The 20,189-nt window shown below is 47.1% G+C and overlaps 1 protein-coding gene across 1 annotated transcript in view; it reads left to right on the top strand.

The window, feature by feature from the left end:
• The window catches only part of IGF1R (insulin like growth factor 1 receptor), a 298,344-nt gene that overhangs the window by 260,222 nt on the left and 17,933 nt on the right, over positions 1–20,189 (top strand). Inside the window, exons 14-19 of the mRNA XM_004759809.2 lie at positions 3,600–3,702; positions 4,254–4,324; positions 8,368–8,597; positions 8,857–8,967; positions 12,890–13,049; positions 16,983–17,112. Of these exons, the coding sequence (XP_004759866.1) occupies positions 3,600–3,702; positions 4,254–4,324; positions 8,368–8,597; positions 8,857–8,967; positions 12,890–13,049; positions 16,983–17,112 (805 nt within the window). The remainder of the gene's footprint in view (positions 1–3,599; positions 3,703–4,253; positions 4,325–8,367; positions 8,598–8,856; positions 8,968–12,889; positions 13,050–16,982; positions 17,113–20,189) is intronic.

The following is a 20,189-nucleotide window of genomic DNA, read 5'->3' as shown; positions in this document are numbered from 1 at the left end:
GGAGCTCGAGCACGGGGAGCTGTTGCTTGGAGTTCCCACCTCATTTGATGGGTAGGGAGAGGGTCTGAGCCCCTTTTGAGGGTCAGGGGCTCAACAGGAGGCCTTTGTTCTCAACTTGTTTTACGTGGGAAGCATTTTACAAAGCCCTGAATTGACCAGTCCAACTCTTATCTGATTTGGGCTACTGGTTAGGACTCAGACTCAGAGCTTAGAATCCCAAGGGGTGACCAAAACCTGGAGGCCATTGGGTCCAGCCTGTTCCAGGGTAAGAGTCTTTGTGACAGCGTCTCAGACTAAGGCCTTATCTCCTTCACTGCCTATCGGAAAAAATACAGATGTACTTTTAAAGCACCTGCACGCATGGAAAGTGCACAGCGTGATTTTATGCTCAAGCTGTTGACAAGACGGAATTTTTAGAAGACCGTACTAGGCAAGGCTTTCAGATTTGAAAACTGAGTTTTGTAACATGTGTCAGTACACCACGGGCCTTGTGCTTGCTGGGCCAAGAAAACACAGTATTTTATTTGGTGACACAAATATTCCTCGTTATTTCCACGTTGAGTTTCCATTTCTTATTAGGAACCCAGTTTTTCAGATGATTTCCTGTTCAGATTATGGGATCCAGTTTGGCCAGACGCTGTTCCTCACTGTCCCACTTGAAAGAGCAGCCCACCGTGCTGACTGGTGCTACTTTGGGGTTCAGTGGGTGGTCCTCACGTCTGTGGTCCCTCCCGGGGTCCACATTTGGGCTACCCTGATCTAGCATCTCAGTTTTTAAAAATTCAGGATTCAACCAATCCAGCTATCCACCTGGTTAGTACCTAAGAATCAAAGACAGGTGTTTGAAAATCCTAATAGTACAGATATCAAAAGAAGAATGGCCTGCATAGGACTGCAGACCTTGAAGTAGCATTTGATGAGCCTGGCACTGTGCCTGAGTTCTGGTTTTAGGGGTAAACAGCTTCGGCAGATGATTCCATCGGCTCAAAGAGTCTGAATTCTCCATGGGGCCCACTAACCTGCTCTCCCCAGCAAGCCTCTGCCACCCGGTCCAGTGCTAGAACCTTCCCAGTGATGCCTAGAACCCTCTCCAGAGCTGTGGCTGGCTTTCTTTTCTCCTCTTTTCTCTCTCCTCTGCATGGATCCCATAGGAACAGAGCCTAGGCTTAGCGGCGTAGCATCAGGCCGCAGTCTTTGAAATAGCTGACTTGGCTTCTCTTTGGAGAGGACACATTCCCCTCTGCCATTGCTACCCCGTCTTTAACCCTGGCAGGGCTGGGATGCCACTGGGAACCCAGAGAGCCCCTCTGATGGACTCCTTCCAGCAGAAGTTGGCACGTACTGCAGGAAAATGAAATCTACATGCCTGCTTTACTATTTGTCCCTATGTCGGACAAGACTCTCCTGCTACCGCACAGTCTCTTTTCCTCTTGTTTAATCCTCAGAGGAGACAGAAGCTTTGCAAGCTTTCTGGCAACCACTGTCCTTTTAGGAACCCTTCATGTGCTTGAATGCTATTAAATGACTCTTCAGACTTTCCTTCTTCAGACTAAATAATCTCCAGTCTCTTGGCCTTTTCTTGTTGCCCAGTCACAGAGACCAATTTTCTAGCCATTTCATCATTGTTCTCCTCTCCGGCTGTGTTCCAGTTTCTCCATGTCCCCACTGAAATGTGAAACTCAGAACACGGTACAACCTGACCAGTAGGCTAAGTGATACGAATGTAAGAAGTTGTCCTTGGGAGGAAAAACTAAAACTTGGCTGGTTTCCCAACAGCAGTGATAATTTGAGAGTGTTTTCGGGAATTAGAAAGTGCAGGAGATCCATCCATGTTGAGAACGATCTGATGAAAATGTCCTTGATTTAAAAAATCAAAATAGCATTAATAATCCATAAAGAGTCATAATGGTGATGATTTTTAGTGGCAAAATAATCACTGATGTGTGACTTTTACTAGGTGTCCCTGGGTCCCCAGTGAGTTCCATCATTTCCATATAGACATCTCTACTTGGGTGGTCCCATGAGTGCCTCCCACTCCCATGAGTACCAGAACCCAAGTCATGGTTGCTGCCCTCCGAGTAGCTCTCTGTCCTTTGTTCCCAAGGTCAGTCAGTGGCGCCATGATCCATGCCCCATGCAAGCCTGGAACCTTACATCCTTCTCTCTCTCTCTCTCTCTCCTCTCTCTCTCCTCTCTCTCTCTCTCTCTCTCTCTCTCTCCAGCCACCCATTTGCCATTCAAACCCCAGTCCCATTGATTCTTCCTCTTCCGTATCCCTGAAATCCAGCCCCTTTTGCCACCACCACTGCCTCCTTTCACAGCCTGCAGGGTGCTTGCCATGGGGGACAGGTCTGAGCTGTGGGGGCAGGAACGGTCCCAGGACCATGGCTTCCCAGCTGCCTGTGTGACCCTGGGGAGGACCGTCCATCTCTGTGAGTCTTCTTCCTTGGTAGCCACGGAGCACTGGTCTCCTTGTGAGGTCTGGGCTGGGTAATGCAGAACTTAGCCAGATCCTCTCCTGCCCTCTGGCACCCTCCGAGATGTGGCCGTGCCTCCTCCATGCCACCAGCACCCCCACAGACTGTCCTCCAGCACCGCTGTCCCAACATACACAAATGTGCTCCATTCACTGTGGGGCCCAAGAGCTCACACTGGCTCCCTTTCATCTGCAGAATGAGGTTCGAACTGCTTGGGTTGAACAGGCCCATTGGGAGCCAACCTTGCTTCTCCCCAGTGTCATCTCCAACCATTCCTCTGTGCTTGGAAAGCTTCCCTGGCTCCCTTCTCTCCTCTGCCTTGCTTTCGATGTCCTGGCAACATGGGCATCCTTGCAAAATGTGGGCAGTCTACCTTTTCGGTGTCGGTGCTCCCTGGGAACACAGTGACTTCCCGTATCCAGCAGAGTCTTCGAGGCTGCGCAGCAGCGTCCCAGGTGCCCACCTGTCACCTGAGTGCTGATGACAGGGATGAGCAGGTGTGGCGGTCAGGCTTGTAACTGTACCTGAATGTCTGGGGAGAATTCAGAACAACTTTGGCCAGGGGTGCCATACGGTTAGGTGTTTTTAAATCATCTCTGGAACTTTCTTAAGACAGATAAAGGTCAACAGAGCTTACTAGGACACCAGCTTCATACCAAACAGATTAAATAATACATTTATGATCTAAATACAAGGGTCAGTATCACTTGGGCTCTAAATAGTTAAGAATCCATTCCTTTTATTTTTGCAAATGTGCATGAGTGTGTGTGTGTGTGTGTGTGTCCACTAGTAGTCATTAAATTGCACACAAAGATGACTTTACCTGAGCCCACCACGTGAACTATTATGTCAGGGTACACTGTACTTTAAAAATGAGTTACTCTCATTGCTCCTCTGTGTGTACTCATTTTATCTTTTTTTTTCTTTCCCCCCGAATAACTCAGAGTGTTTTGCTGTTCTATCTGATACTGTTTACCTTCAGAATTCCTAGTCTGCGATAGGGCAGTAAAGGAATTTTCGGGGATTTTTTTTTCTCATTCTTGCTGCTAAAACAAAAAGCAAACAAAAAACGACCGGCCTGTGCACCTTGTGATACTTTTGTCATTTCCCTTTTTTCTGCAGTAACGTACGAAAACTTCATCCACCTGATCATCGCTCTGCCCGTCGCTGTCCTGCTGATAGTGGGGGGGCTTGTGATAATGCTGTACGTCTTCCACAGGAAAAGGTGAGTGACTCCGGGGGAAGCTCGGACACCTTAGGTGGCTGCGCGGTCTGGTGAGGGGACCCCGAGGTTAAGGAAACGTCTTAAGGATCTCGAGGGAATATTTTACGGAACGGGTGACCCAATTTTCCCGTCAAAGGTTCCTTGCAGGAAAAAGAGAACATTTTGTAAGGATTCAGCAACAACAGAAAACGTATTTGGGGCCGGTATGGTCCACCCCTTTGCTCACGGATCCCGCTGCTCACATATGCAGAGATTTTTCCAAACCCAGTGTCCAGCCTCTTCTGGCCAGTTGGCCTTCCCGTTTCTGATGAAGTGAAGAAACCAGTGTCTCCTTAAAAGCTTTAACCTGAGGCCCCTGAAGAAGCCCAAGGACGTGTTAGCAAGATGGCTTTGGGGCCCGATGACAGAGCGTAGGTGAGAGCGGCAGGAAGGAGTTCCCACACCCCCTTCCTCTGGATGCCCCTCACAAAACAGGACAGAGAGAACTGAGAGCGCCAAGATGACACGCGCGGAGATGGGGTTTTTTAACCTGAATTTTATCCCTTTGACAGGAATAACAGCAGGCTGGGCAATGGAGTGCTGTATGCTTCTGTGAACCCAGAGTACTTCAGCGCCGCCGACGGTAAGCAGCTAAGCCAGGGTCCCTGCCTGGGGACGTCCCAGATCGGGGAGCTTTCTGGAGTGTGGCTAACGTAGGGCAAAGAGGTTCGCATTATTTTGAGGTAACTTCGGCCTCAGAATACATCTTGGTTAACACCATTTTTTTTTTTAATCAAAGTTTCTAGCAAGTTCACTGAGTGTGTCTAAAATTCTGGGACCGTGCAGAATGCCCCAAAGAAAAAAAAGCTTCAGAGATGACTGGTCAGTGAGGTAGTCCATTTACTTAATTGCCTGAAATTTTATGCTAGAATGACAAAAGCCGTTTTTTAATTGTTGACATCTAGTCGGAGGGTATGCCGCAGCTGACCAAACAGTCCTCTTAAACTGGTTTCAGCTTGAGTTTCATATTGCTGGGACTGTCTTTGATCACTCACAGCCTCCCTACATTTTTCTGTCTCAGAGTTTTTGTGTTCATCCCCTTCCTGTCCGGGATCGCAGGATTTCTATCCTCACGGCCCCTTCACAGACCCCCGGGTCATAATTCATGAGGGCCATTTAGTCCAGTGAGTGAGAAGGTTTGACTTGGAAGCTGAGTTGTACCCCATGGGTATTTGTCTTCCTTGTTTGCTGTCTCTTCTCCCTCAGGGTCTTGAACCCAGACTTTTCAAAGTCAGTCAGCGGAGGGCATTGGTCCAGGAGTCCAGTGACAGTAGCACCATGACCTGGCACTTTGCCGGGGGCTTTTATGAATGCCGCCCCATTTGGTCCCTACATCTGCGTTAGGTGGCTGTTCTTGGGCCCACCAGTGCGGAGGTGAGGCAGGGAGTTTCAGGGCAGAGGCTTGCCCAGGTCACATCGCGAGGCAGTTGAGAAGTCAGGGTGACGCAGCCCCTGGGGTCTTGTCAACAGTGTGATGCAGTCACTGTGGAAAAGGACAGTGAGGTCCTCGGGGCGGGCGGGGAAGCTGACCGGCAAGAGAAGCCGGGTTGGGTTTATCAAGTGAGTAAGTGCGTGAAACCGGGTAGATGGATTTCAAAAAAATATTTGCCTCTTGGCTTCAGGTGAAGTGAAAGCAGATGTAGATGTGGAGGAGATAGGACACAGATTCATGGTTATGCTGATTGATTGTCCTGAACAAATGGAAAACATAAGAAAAACACTTAGACACTCTAAAGCACTATATAAAGTCTCACTGTGATTTCTTTAATAACTTCTAATTCAGTTCTACTTACAGTAAAGCCAGTCAAAAGCAACCTCCCCAGGGGCACCTGGGTGGCTCAGTGGACTAAGCCTCTGCCTTCAGCTCAGGTCATGATCTCAGGGTCCTGGGATTGAGTCCTGCATCGGGCTCTCTGCTCAGCAGGGAGACTGCTTCCCTCTCTTTCTCTGCCTGCCTCTCTGCCCACTTATGATCTCTGTCTGTCAAATAAATAAATAAATAAAATCTTAAAAAAAAAAAAATGAAAAACAAAAAGCAAGCAGCCTCCTGGAGTAGGAATCAAGTGCTGAATAATTCCTGAATCTATAAAGATCTCACAAAGTTTTATTTTTAATAGGTATATATATATGTATATTTGTGTGTACATATTCATACACACACCTCTGTACTCCTGTATATAATGTGTGTATGTATATAATGCATAGAGAACATTCTGGAAGGATACACACCAAACTTAAAATAGTAGTTACTTGTGGGGAGGATCTTTTTCTTCATTAAAAAAAAACAAAGGGGGATGCCTGGGTGGCTCAGTTGGTTAAGCAGCTGCCTTCGGCTCAGGTCATGATCCCAGCGTCCTGGGATCGAGTCCCATATCGGGCTCCTTGCTCCACAGGGAGCCTGCTTCTCCGTCTGACTCTGCCTTCCACTCTGTCTGCCTGTGCTCGCTCTCGCTCGCTCTCTCTGACAAATAAATAAAATCTTTAAAAAAAAAAAAAAAACAAAGGACTTTTATGCATTGTTTGTGTGAATGATAGCTTTATAAAAATATATATAAGATAAGGAGTCATCACACCCTTAATGGAATTGATGGGGGAAGCCACTTTCCCTCTCTGTAAAGGTGGACTAAGACTCTTCCAGAGACTTTGCTCTGCTTTGAAATAAATCTCAGGAGACTGGCATTTGTAGCTTTGACTACGAAGCATCCGGGGAGTTTGGAAAGAACATTAATACAACAATACCAGACAGTACCAGTGATTGGAATTCAAAATGTGTATCTTCCCACAACTACTTTCATAATAGGTCTTGATTCTTCTTTAAAAATAAACAAAACCCAAACTCCCTGTCGCCCTGGCCAACAGGTAGGAACACCGTCACCTCATTTGAACTTAATTTCTTTGGCTTTTCACAAGCACCTCATAGCTCCTTTCCTTAAGGGGCAACAAAAGGACATTGCCCTTTGCAAGGGCTTTCAAAACTCCTTTCTCCAGAAGCTAATCTGCATGTCACCGTTCTCCTGAGGACACCGAAAATCCCCCTCGAGGGAAGTGCTGATAACATTGTGCACAGAACCAGCTGTGGGCTGTGGGGCTGGTGGAGCTTAGGACAAAGTGTCTCTTTACACTTTCGGAAGGATGTTGTGACGAGTCTTCCCTACCTGCTCGTCTGGCAGACTTACTCTCGTAAGCAGGCATCAGCCCCTTCTGGGGGCTATGTGGCACCGAAGCCATACAGAGGGTAGACTTCCACTTATGAAATTCCAAAACACACATATAGTATGAAATTCACCAAAAGTGTGTATGAGAGAAAATTCTAGATTAACATAGGCTCAGTGGGACCCTCCTCCGAGGTGTCTAATTTAGTTTTTATCCTGCCCTTTCCAGGTGCAGGATGGAGCTTCTGTTTTGATTTCTTTTCTGTCTTACCTCCCTTCTCCCTTTTCCTCTTTCTTTCTCGTTCCTTCCTGCCTGCCTGGAATTACTTATTTAATTCCTTAAACCAGACTGACAGAAAACCTGGGCTAGAGAAGCCCTAGTCAGGCTCAGTCTTAGCATGTCCCACCTCCCAGCCCCTCACCACCTGTCTCCGGTTATGGGAGGTCCCTGAGTTCACGGAGCTCAGGCCAGAGCCCTGGTGAGACCCCACTGCTCATCAGCTGCCCCTGCAACTCACCACTGCCCCCCCAACTCACCACTGCCCCCTCAACTCACCACTCACGACTCCCTGGTGCCAGAGCTCAGCCACTTCTGTACCCCCATAGACGGAGCCCCCAGGGTCTTTGGTGAGGCTGGACATACTTGTCTAGACAAGAGCAGTGCTACCAGTAGAAATATAATGCCAGTCCCAGGTGTAACCTCAAGTTTTTCTAGTGGCCATTTAAAAGAAAAGTAGAGGCACCTGGGTGACTCAGGAAGCCTCTGCCTTCAGCTCAGGTCATGATCTCAGGGTCCTGGGATTGAGCCCCGCATGGGGTTCTCTGCTCAGCACGGAGCCCACTCCCCCCACCCCCGCCACCTGCCTGTCTCTCTGCCTACTTGTGATCTCTGTCTGTCAAATAAATAAAATCTTTTTTAAAAATTAATTAATTAAAAAATATAAAAGAAATAGGTGAAATAAGTATTAACAATAGGCTTTCTTTAACCCAATGTATGCAAAGTATTATCAATTTTAATATGTAATCAGCCCCAAAACTATTGAAATATTTACATGATTTTTTGTGCTAAGTCTTTGTGGGCTTTTTTGGTTTTTTCAAGTTTTACTTATTTAAGTCATCTCTCCACCCAACGCGGGGCTCACATTCACAACTCCGAGATCAGGAGTCACACGCTCCCCCCGCTGAGCCTGCGGGGCACCCCCAAGTCTTTGTACCTGTTATGAATCCCGCAGTTGGCACATCTCAAATTGGACTCCTCTGTGGTTCTTCTGGACTCCTTGAAGACTTGAAATACCTGTATTTGACCATATAGCTGCCTCACAGAGATTTCAGGACGAGCCGTGTCGTGGTTCCCTGATGTCCTCTGTGGGCTTTAGGGAGTGGCATCTCGCGTTCTTCGGTTTTCCCCCAAAAGCACCTTCTGCTCCGGGGCCCTTCGCCTGACCTGGCTCGGTTCTGGTTTCTTCTTCTCTAGTGTACGTGCCTGACGAGTGGGAGGTCGCTCGAGAGAAGATCACCATGAGCCGCGAGTTGGGGCAAGGCTCCTTCGGGATGGTGTACGAAGGAGTTGCCAAAGGCGTGGTTAAAGATGAGCCCGAGACCAGGGTGGCCATTAAAACAGTGAACGAGGCCGCCAGCATGCGTGAAAGGATTGAATTTCTCAATGAGGCTTCAGTGATGAAGGAGTTCAACTGCCACCACGTGGTAAGAGACAGCCCTGAGGAGCCAGAACCTGACACAGGGAAAACCTCCCCAAGAGTCCCCTGCCCCTGGGGGTTTGGTGTCTCCTCCCCGACCACCTTCCAGAGTCCCCCATCACCTCCCCGTGGCCCTTAGACATCTGTGCATGGGAGGCGGACCCCGGGGCCTACCCATCTGGGCTCTGCAGTGCCGGCGGCGTGGGTGGGGACTGTGGTGGGCCACCCTCACCCTCTGAGCCCTTCCCCTCTGTCCTCCCTCCCAGGTGCGGTTGCTGGGCGTGGTGTCCCAGGGCCAGCCGACGCTGGTCATCATGGAACTGATGACTCGGGGCGATCTCAAAAGCTATCTCCGGTCTCTGAGGCCAGAAATAGAGGTCAGTTTTGGTTTTAACCGACTTCCACGTTACCCGTCCTCTCTCGAACGCCTTCCCCCAGGAGCCATGGCGTCTTTAGATCTACTGACTGTCAGCATCAAATGTTTTCTTGCTGCACGCTTGGTCCTTCGTGAGAACGATTTCCCTGACTAGAGGGAGACTGTGAGCTTTCGCAAGAGGCACTTGACCTTCCTCAGATACCACCTTACCTAACCCCTCTGTGTATCTGCTGCTGCATTCCCTCCACCGCTCGTTACCCCTGCACTGCCGGCGCCCCCTGATTCCCACCCGCAGACCCGTGTCAGAGCTGCTGCCTCCCTGAAGCCTTTCCTGCCTCCCCCACCCCCTGCCGACCTTGGCCAGGAGGAAACATCTCCTCCCCTGACCTCTCTGCTCACCCGTCCTCTGAGCAGATCTCCCTTCCACCCTGGCTTTGGCTGTCCACCCCGGGCCCAGCCATGCCCGGTTCAGGGTCAGTGGTGGTGGCAAGCAGTGTCTGAGTCAACGCTTGTCAGAGTTCTGTGTCAGGTGGACGCGATTCTCCTGCCGGGATGGTTTCCCACTCAGCTCCGTGCCCAAGCGGTTGGCTCATTTACGAGCCCCTCCCCACCCACATGCCCCCCCCCCGCCCCCGACACCAGCCCAGTCTGCGCCTTCCAGGCTAGGAAGCCCTGTTTCTCACACTGTACCTGCAGGTCAGGCCGGATCCTGAGGTAGAGTGATAATCGTCTCTGCGGGACCGTCTCTTCATCTAGGCGAAAAGTTCCATTTGCATTACGAGCTTCACAGTCTACACTGGCAGAAATCCTAGGCAATTTCTCATTAGTCACCTCTTCTGTGGCAGGAACCCACAGGCCATCTTTTTAGCATGTGGAAGCATGACCTGTAAAGGGAGGAATTCTGAGAATAACCCCGTAGATAAACACTTACAAATAATACCGACAACATCCACCTTTCATTGGGCTGCCTCCATGGGTTTAAAATCCTAACCCTTACCCTGACTTTGCTTGGCATTGAGTAGGCTTTGCACCTGCTTGCCTCTGCCAGGGTCCTTCCCTTTCTCTACCCCTTTTGAATGCCTACATCCTTTCTCTGCTTGAGTTTAATCTTCTGTTTTCTTTTAATCTGCAGCTTCATTATCCCCCACGTTGTAGTAGTTCCTTAATTTGAGCTCTGAACACCTGTTCACGTGTGGCTTCCTTAATCCACAGCAGATGATGCTTGTGGTTCTGGGAGAGTCATGAGGCCGAGTGTGGCCCAGGCCCCTGCGGGCTGAGGGATGGACAGCACACCCCATCCTCCCCTGCTCTGCTGGCATGGGTCCCCAGCTCTCCGAATCATAATACCTTTTCCCGGCTCACTTTGCTCATTCACAAGCTAGTGTGCATGAGAACCACTTCCTGGGACGGGCGGCTAGAGAGGCATGGCACCAGAGTTCTTACCAGATTCATTTCGAGGCACCTCTGAAAAGTGCAGAAGCCTCACTCCCTGCCTCCCCGGCTTCAGGCCCAGAATCAACATTTGGAACACGTTGTCTCAGTCCTGGCTCGGCTGCTTAGCTGTCTGCCGTCCTCAGGCAGCCGCTCCGGGCCCCTGCACCACGGAATCCGCACGTGTAAAATAAGAGGGTTGGACAAGATGATTACCCGAGTCCTTTTCAGATCTAGAATTCACTTTAAGATTTGTCAGATTTAAACTTGTTCTTCCTAACTCGTGTCAAGTATAAAAATACGTCTGCTTGTCCTGCAGATTCATTATATTCTCCTTGGCATCTTCTCCCCAAGTGAAGATTTGCTCATTTACTTGGCTAAATGTGGGTGTTTGTGTATACATGTCTTCAGTAGCTCTAAGCAAATGAAAGATTTCCGCTCTCTAAAATGTCTGCACGAACGGCACTGAGGCACCGTGAGCCGACAAAGTGTCAGCTCTCTCTTCTGATACTTATAACCAGGTTCCTTTCATTGAGTCTGTTTTTCGTATTAATTATGAATGACCACGTCTAGTAAACACACATACTTAATACTCCTCAGCTGAAGGATCGTGAGCATAAACTTCACATTTTCTAGCATACCATGCATTTCTAGAGGCCTGAAAAGGTTAAAAAGGCACTGGTGGGCCCAGGGGGAGAAACAGCTTGTCTAAACAAGGTTCCTGTGTAAAAGAAAGTGGTGGCTCGGGGTTACCCTTGGGGACATCATGTCACTTCCCTGGGAAACTCACTGATAAGTATTTTAAATCACCAGAGACTGTGTTGATAGTCTCTTCAGGAGGTAAAGGTACACCAAGCGTAGGGAACTCACTGGAAAGTACTTGGAGGGTTGTTACCCTGCTTCTAGAAGGCAGCTTTCAACAGAAACTAGCACGTCCCTGGACAAAGCCAACTGCCGCCAAGCCAACTACTGCCCAGGGTCCAGGCACTGTCAGGCACTTTCCATGCGTGGTCCCAGCTTGTCTTCCCAGCAGTGACCCCACCCAGGCATGCTGTGCCCACGCTCCACAGGGTTTGAGCAGGGGAGGTGGCGTGTGGGACCTGTCGGAGAAATGTGGCTTTGCAGTGTTGTAACAGATTTTCTGTAGTCAGGGAAACCGAGGTAAAATCTACTGTACCAGCACGAGCAAGAGGTGGTTAGCATCTAAACTGCCGCAAGCTGATTGGCTTTGTATTTTGTTTTTGAGAATGGAGAGATTTGGCCACATGTCTTTTTTTTTTTTTTTTAAGATTTTATTTATTTATTTATTTGACAGACAGAGATCACAAGTAGGCAGAGAGGCAGGCAGAGAGAGAGGAGGAAGCAGGCTCCCTGCTGAGCAGAGAGCCTGATGTGGGGCTCGATCCCACTGGGATCATGACCTGAGCCGAAGGCAGAGGCTTTAACCCTCTGAGCCACCCAGGCGCCCTGGCCACATGTCTTATATAAACCTTTTTTCCAAATGGATTTATTATGATTATTATTTGCTCTTTAATTCTAAAGCCAGTATTCCCCTCCTCTGCAAAAAGGAAATTCTTATCCATTTTACTTGTCACTGTTTTGTATTCATCCGCCTCTGAAATAAGCTTCACCTGGACTTAAATTAATTGGCAAGTGCCCGTTTGCCTTGGTGCCCACGGAAAACGATGATCCAAGGAATGCCATATTGTAAGGTGAAAACATTAATCTTGTTATTTTTGTACTTTAGAAGAAAGTTGAAGAGAAAGAGAAAGATCAAGTAATTTTATAACAGTGCTTATGTGGGAAAAAAGGCATATGGTGTCCATTTGGGTAACATACCTGCTTATTTCCGCATAGCCTTTGTAATATCTTCTCCATCCTTTTACCTGGACTTTCATTATAGAAATAAAGGAACATAGGAACTGATAAAAATTGAGTAACCGAGGGGTGCCTGAGTGGCTCAGTCGTTAAGTGTCTGCTTTCGGCTCAGGTCAAGATCCCAGGGTCCTGGGATCGAGCCCCACATCAGGCTCCCTGCTAAGCGGGAAGCGTGCTTCTCCCTTCTCCCTCCCCCTGTGCTTGTGTTCTCTTTCTCGCTGTGTCTCTGTCACATAAATAAATAAAATCTTAAAAAAAAAAATTTTTTTAATTGAATAACCAAGAATTCGTAATATCAGAAATTGTTAGTTTCACTTTAAATAACTTTTGTGCTACCCAAAATAGAAAATGCTGGTCCCAAGTTGTGCTAATTGGTGTTTCTCGCTGCAGCTTTGTGTGATGTGGTCAGTGAGCAAGCACATGACTTTACCACAAAGCAGATGCTCTGGTCTCCATAATAATATGTTCCTTCTGAGCAAGTCCTGTTTCTTAGCAGAATGACCTGTGATGCTCAGGTTGAACCAAGATGGATTTGCGCACCCTGAAAGAATGTAGGGTGGGAAGAGTGCCTAAATTCTCATGTGAATTTTTTTTTTTTTCCTAATCTCCAACAGAATAATCCAGTCCTAGCACCTCCAAGCCTAAGCAAGATGATCCAGATGGCTGGGGAGATTGCAGACGGCATGGCATACCTCAACGCCAACAAGTTTGTCCACAGAGACCTGGCCGCCCGGAACTGCATGGTGGCCGAAGATTTCACAGTCAAAATCGGAGGTGTGTTCTTAGCTCTCCAGAGCCAAGCAAGAACTAAACTCACTCATGTTGTAGGAACTGAGCTGGTATTAGCCGATGTGCAAAGAGGTTTTCCAATGCATCCCATGAGTACAGAGTCTTGCTCTTGGGAATAACGTGGTTGTCTCCAGTTGATAGTCAATCGAAAATCTGGCTGGGTTTGCTCAAATCCCTACTGCACATGTGGACACAGTGGAACAAGTAGTGGGCAAGGGTGGACTGAAGCCATGGTCCCTGCGGTAGCCTTTCCTGGCACTTGAGGCATTTCTTGGCAGAATAGTTCTAAGCATTAGTTACGCAAATAATTGAGGCGACATCCTCAGGTGATTTTTGACTTGGGAATAAAAGTTGCCATCCAAATTATCAGTATTTCCCCTAATATTCTAAGCCTGAAAGGAGCTTTGTCTTCCAGTAGTCCATGGAGTTTTCTAAGAGGTGAGATCGCCTGATGGTGAGGGCCCTACATAGAATAGGAGCAGTGACAGGGCAGTGGCAATCCCTCAGGTAAGGGAATATCACTGCTAATTGGGGTTCATGTGCAGGTTGATCAACTTCTAAACTCGTGACCTGTCTGTTGTAATACTTAGCTAACCAACCTGCTGGTTAGACCTCTTGTTGCCACCATCCACTCAAATACCAAAAAAAAAAAAGCAGGGGAGAGGGGTGTTGGATTGCATTTCTGGTGTAAGTTAGAAATTTATTTCAACCTTTAGGTGTAGGCTTTGCCTTGATCTCTTAATCCTGATCTAAAAACAAAACAAAACAAAAACCACATACAACCTCAGAACTGCCCAGGAATATACCTGCTCTTACCAGGACCCTTATCTTCCTACTATGAGATGATGATGGTTCAGAAAAACATCAAATATTTATCCTGAGAAACTGCAGGGGACACTTTACATCCAAAATCTATTTAAAATTAACGTCTTTGATTTTTCTGACTGTCCCAGCACATAAAGACAGACACAGAGAGTGAGGGGACAGAGGAATATGTCTCAGATGAAAGCACAGGGCAAAATCACAACAACAGAGCTAAACAAATCAGAGATAAGCAATATGCCTGATAGAGAATGCAAAGTAATGGTCATAACGATACTCACTGGACTTGAGAAAAGAATGGAGGACCTCATTTGAGACCTTCAACAAAGCGATAGAAAATATACCAAAGCACCAATCAGAGATGAAGAACTCAGTAACTGAAATTAAAAATACACTAGAGGGAATAAGTAGTAGAGGAGACAGAAGAACAGATCCATGAGCTGGAAGGGAGAGTCATGAAAAGCAACCAAAGGGAACGGGAACAAAAGATAGGTTAAAGGAAGTTAGAGGATAGGTTAAAGGAAGTCACCGACACTATCAAACATAATAGCATTCACATTTTAGGGTGCCAGAAAGAGAAGAGAAAGAAAATTTATAAAATAAATAATAGCTGAAAAAGTCCCCAATCTGCGGAAGGACCCAGGAAGACCCAGGAAGCAGAGAGAGCCCCTGGTAAAATCAACCCAAGGAGGTCCACGCCAAGATACATAATAATTAAAATGGCTAAAAGTAGTGATAAAGAGAATTTTAAAAGCAGCAAGAAAAAAGAAAACACTTATATACAAGGGAAACCCCATAAAACTATAAGCTGATTTTTCGGCAGAAACTTTGCAGGCCCAAAGGGAATGGCATGATGCATTCAAAGTATGGAAAAGATAATAAAGTGAAATAAAACTCACCTCTTTGTCTAGCTCTTGAACTGTCTATTCTGGAAATGCAGTCTTAGCAATAATTTTTTTCTTTAGCAATGATTCTGAATGAACTGTTTGGGCCCTTCAGTTGTGAACAGTGAGTATCGCCTCTAGAATAGTTACCAAATGAGATTTTCCATCTGTAGGAGACAGAGGTGATGAGTGGAACGGTATCATAGAATAAACATCCCTTGGTCCTCAGAATTACTCATTCAGGAGCCACTGGTCCCTGGATTTGGACCTTTGAAGCTTCCGCACATCTGGTGCGCCTTGAAGCCTGAGAGGCTGTCATGCTCCTGGGTTTCCAAGGAAGAGCCTCTCTGGCTGCTGTCTGGGCTTTCTTTGTGCTTCCTGCTCACTTGCCCTTGCTTTTGCATTGCCCTTGCTTCTCCATGAGGACTCAGATTGTTCCCACAGAGATGCCATCCAGCGCCCGTTCCCCAGCACCAGAGAATGTAGAAGGCCTGAGCTTAAATCCTGGTTCTGCCAATAACAGATAAGACTTGAGGCAAGTGCCTGAAGTTCTATGAGCCTCAGTCTCTGTCCCTCTGAGATGGGCATGCTGATACAGCAGATGAGATGGTGGGAAGAAGTGGGTTCAGGTGGCTATAAGCACATGCCTAGGCCTCTGTAGATGTTATGTCCTCCAGCCATTGGCATTGTGCTTCCCACCCTCTTCCTGTTACATGCAGGAGCTCAGTTCACACTCCTTTCTTCCTGGCTTCACATCACGGTGGGAGAGCTAGTATTGTGCCTCTTGCCTTCAGAAGTCCAAATCAACAAGGACCATATTTGCCGTTTAACGAGGTGGCACATTTATAGTGACATTTTCCTGGTACTTGTGGTTTTTCTCACTAAAATTTGAAATTTCTCTTTTGTGTTAAAAAATAACTTGTGTTCTTTTTCTGGGATTTCCTTTTTTTTTTTTTTTCCATTTCTGTGCAAATAAAGGCAAGTCCTCTCATTTGCATGTCACTGGATTAATTCCAAGATAAGACTTCAGCATTCATTTTTATTCTTCACTAGGGTTCAAAACCCCTATTTTTCCTATGCCCAGTGTCTCTTGGATTACAAACATGACAAGTAATTTCACCAGAGGCAGTTTGATGGCCCTCAGCTCAGTACAAGTAAATTGTGTTGGTTAACGTCCAAGGAACTTTATTCCCCGTGTTGTTTGCTTTGTAGCCTGACGGCTTTGTGGCATAGTTAAAGACATGAATGAACATTTTAGAAAGGAGAGCAGCCCTTTCTCCTGGGAAGGAGAACGGAAGAGTCCCTGTAAGAAAAGGTTGTACGATTGAGTGGAAAATCAAAATCTGACAAAGAAGCAATAATTTAGGATTATAAAGCAAGCCTGCCTTCAAGCGTAATTACGTGACATCTTCTGGAGACTGGAAAATGGAAGAAGTTTTCAAAAATGAGTGGGAGTATTATGTTGAAAAACATTATTGAGTAATAGCTCCAGGGGCCTAGTAAATAGCCTCTCCCCGGCATCTTAGGGTACTTTTTTCCCCCGTGGATTTGTAATTTCAATATTTTCCCCCATATTAAGCAGCAAAACTACCTTATTTCCTCTGGCAGTAGGCAGTGCTACCAAGGCAATAAGAGTCAACATGCCCTTGTTTATTTCACCAGGTTTTAAAACCACATAAAAGTGACCTTTGGGTCTACACAGTATGTATTTTCTTAATAAATTGTATGGCTCGATAATTTGTAAATGCTTCTCATTTTTAAGTAAATAAAGAAATTAACTATTTATTTATTTGGAGTTAACTTTTTAAAAATGATTACTTGAAAGAGAGAAGGAGAGAGAGCAGGGGGAGGGGCAAAAGGAGAGAGAGAGAGAGAGGGAATCTCAAGCAGACTCCCGGCTGAGTGTGGAGCCCAATTTGGGGCTCAATCTCATGACCCTGAGATCACAACCTGAGCTGAAATCAAAAGTCGGTCGCTTAACCTACTCAGCCACCACAGCACTTCTGGAATTAACTTTTTTGGAGACTCAAATTAGAAACCTATTTGAAAGCCGAGATTTCTTGGTATTTCCTTGTCATGTGATTAATCAATTATCCCTTGCTGAGTCTGCCTTATACAATTGTGAACACTGAGGTCCAGCCTCCTTAAAGTGCACTCCCCCTTGGATGTGGGCATGGGACCCTCACCTGCAGCCCTTCTCTCCACCTTACAGATTTTGGTATGACGAGAGACATCTACGAGACAGACTATTACCGGAAAGGAGGAAAGGGGCTGCTGCCTGTGCGCTGGATGTCCCCCGAGTCTCTCAAGGATGGAGTCTTCACCACTCACTCTGACGTCTGGTATGAGAGACTTTTCTATAACACAAGCCCGGCACCCTCCAGCCTCCACAGATCCCATTGGCTCAGTCTCAAGGGCTTTATTTTTCTCCTGTTTTCTGTTCACTCTTACCCCATTTCCAGCTTCAGCCCAAAAGTGTTATGTGGGCCACACTCCTGCATTGTATAAGGTTCCTGTTGTGGGCAACCTCGCTAAGGGCATTTGTGGGATCTGAAAAATATATAGGACCAACCTTTCTTCCGATCCGTAGCTGCTCGCTAAGCGGCCAGGAGCCCTAGTGACAGAACACCAGCAGTCAGAGAACTTCACCTTCTCCCCGGCCTGCCTGCTCTCATTTTATCTTTCGCAACAGATACTTTGCATGTGCGTGGTTGCCTTACCTGATTCAAACTTGAGCTTGCAGACATTTCTTTATTTAGATGAAAAGCGTATGAGTCCGGCTATGTTTTCTTGTTGGTCCTGTCTGCTTCTGTCCTTCTTCCGTGGGCCCCATCATCGTTGACCCAGGGATGGTATGGAAAGCAGAATGTCTCCCTTAAAGATCAGTGTGTCTCAGGGTAGAAAGCTTACCAGCTGCGGAGTGCAGAGAACTCTTAGTTGTACTATTGTGGTTCATCAGCAGCCTTGTAGAGAGGAGGTCAGGTTCTAAAATACAACTGGGGTCCTTGGCAGGCTGAGGTCCTGGCACATCTGCCTTCTAGCACGTCAGCTCATTTCTTGGCTGTCCCCTCCGGAGATCCCAATGCTGATGTGTTATAGAAATGGTAGTTGTTCACTCCACTTGTCTGGACGAGCACACACGGGAGCTATTTAAATAGTGACCGACATCATTTTTTTTTTTTTTAACCTCATGTACCTTTCACAGTTCAAGGGCCTTGGATCTTCCTTTGAAGACAGGTGCAAATTGGAAATAGCATTTGAATATGACCCGGCAAAGCACAGTTGCTTCTCGAGTTCACATATGAGATCTGTTTTGCAATCAGCCTGTCCGGGGTAGTTATCCCTTTGCTGTCAAATCAAAGTGCTCACCGTCATTTTTAGATGTAGAGATGATGGGGCGGGGACAGGCCCGGGTCTGTTCACGCATCTCATTATTCTAGCCCCTGCGCTTCCAAAAGCTCCAAGGTCAGCTTACAGTACGATAAAATAGAGAAAACTGTGAGAGCCAGGGAAAACAAGGGGCAGAATAGGACGATAAAACTGGAGTTATTAATATCTCCAGGCAAATTTTGCCCAAACTCAGGTTAGCAACAACTGGGACAAACAGCAACAGAAGGACACATAGCGTTTGATGCCCGTGTTCTCACACTTGATGGCATTGATCATGAACCAATCATGTATTTAAATAAACAAGAGTGGGTATTTGGTATTCGTTCCATTCAATGTCCAGGCATTAGATTTATTATTTTTTTTTTTAACACAGCCTTCAAGGGTAACACAGGTAGGTAGGGTAGGCCAGCCAAGATGTTGGTGAAGAGCGCCTAGGATTTAAAGCTTGTCAAAGGAACGGAAATCTTTTTTTTTAAGGTTTTTATTCTTATTTATTTTATTTTATTTTTAAGATTTTATTTATTTATTTATTTATTTGGCAGAGAGAGAGACAGTGAGAGAGAGAACACAAGCAGGGGGAGTGGGTGAGGGAGAAGCAGGCTTCCCACCGAGCAGAGAGCCCGACGCAAGGCTCGACCTCAGGACCCTGGGATCATGACCTGAGCCTGCCCAGGTGCCCCTATTCTTTTTTTTTTTTTTTTAAGTTTTTGTTTATTTATTTGACAGAGAGAGAAAGAGCACAAGCAGGGGGAGTAGCAGAAGGAGAGGGAGAAGCAGACTCCCCGCTGAGCAGGGAGCCTGACGTGGGACTGGATCTCAGTACCCTGGGATTGTGACCTGACCCAGAGGCAGATTCTTAGCTGACTGAGCCACCCACGTGCCCCAGTCATTTTAGAATATAGTCAATAGCATAGTCATTCCTAAACAGTCGAAAATCTAGAAAGAGAGACAAAGAATTTTATTTGACTTTATAAAGAAGACCCCAGAATCCCAGGCCTGGGGGGTATCTGTGTGGTCACATCCAGCCCCCAGGTCCCATCCATGGTGTCCGACAGCTAGTAGTTGAGCAGATTCTGCTCACGTCTCCAGGGACGGAAACAGACCACTTACTTCTTAAGACGTCCCTGTCTTTGCTGGTCTTGCTCATGTTAGGCTCAGATCTGTCTCTTGGTGGTACCTGTTGGCCCTTCTCTGAGGCAGAGCTGCACACCGTGCTGTGTTTCTGATAAGACGGGCCTCGGAGTCACAGGAAGGGGTCTCTTTTCTGCAGTTTGGACATTTCTACATTTTTTTGTGCCCCTTTGAGATTTTATTCCCAGGCCCTTGGACCCGGTGTTGGCTCCTCTCTAGCCCTGTGTCCCTGCCAGCATTTCCTTCGGGTCAGGAGACACAAGTGTGTTCCCTTCCTGGGTATGCGGACCGTCTCCAACAGTCTTCATTTCTTGACTCACTAAGGTTTCCAAACAGCCACAAATATCCAGGGCTGGTTGCACCCACTTATAATTATCTGCTTCTCTAGTGGCTCAAATATGAGAGAGGGGAACATGGATCTCTCTGTAGGTCTTGAGCTGCTGGCAGGTGGGACAGTGAGTGACACAATCCGGTCTTGTATGCAGAGGCGCAGTCCCTGAATGCTGACCCCAGGCAGCGCCAGCACTGACCTGTGAGATTCACAGCAAGCTGCACCGTCTCTGGGGAAAGCAATGCTCATAATTCAAAAAGATAGCACACGAAGGCATTTGTTCCATGTTTCAGGAAGAGCCGTGTCCACGGAATTCGTGACTTGGTTTTATGTTCACATAAAAAGTGCCACATTGCTAAGTACCTGCTTCGAGAAACACATGGGTTTTGCCTCTTTCTCAGCGTCCCTGACTGGCTGTGTGGCCTTGGTCAACCCTTGGGACATCATGGGGCTTTGGTTGCTCCATCCGTGGGTGAGGTCTGTTTGGGAATGTCTACACGCCCCGTGAGGCCCGCAGGAGCTTGACTGATGTTTAAATGGCTCCTGTGACAACCGGGGATGCCAGGG

This window comes from Mustela putorius, unplaced genomic scaffold, assembly GCF_011764305.1.
Source record: "Mustela putorius furo isolate JIRA1106 unplaced genomic scaffold, ASM1176430v1.1 tig00003972_pilon_pilon_pilon, whole genome shotgun sequence".
Classification (NCBI taxonomy): domain Eukaryota; kingdom Metazoa; phylum Chordata; class Mammalia; order Carnivora; family Mustelidae; genus Mustela; species Mustela putorius.
This window is presented reverse-complemented; position numbering and strand designations above follow the sequence as displayed.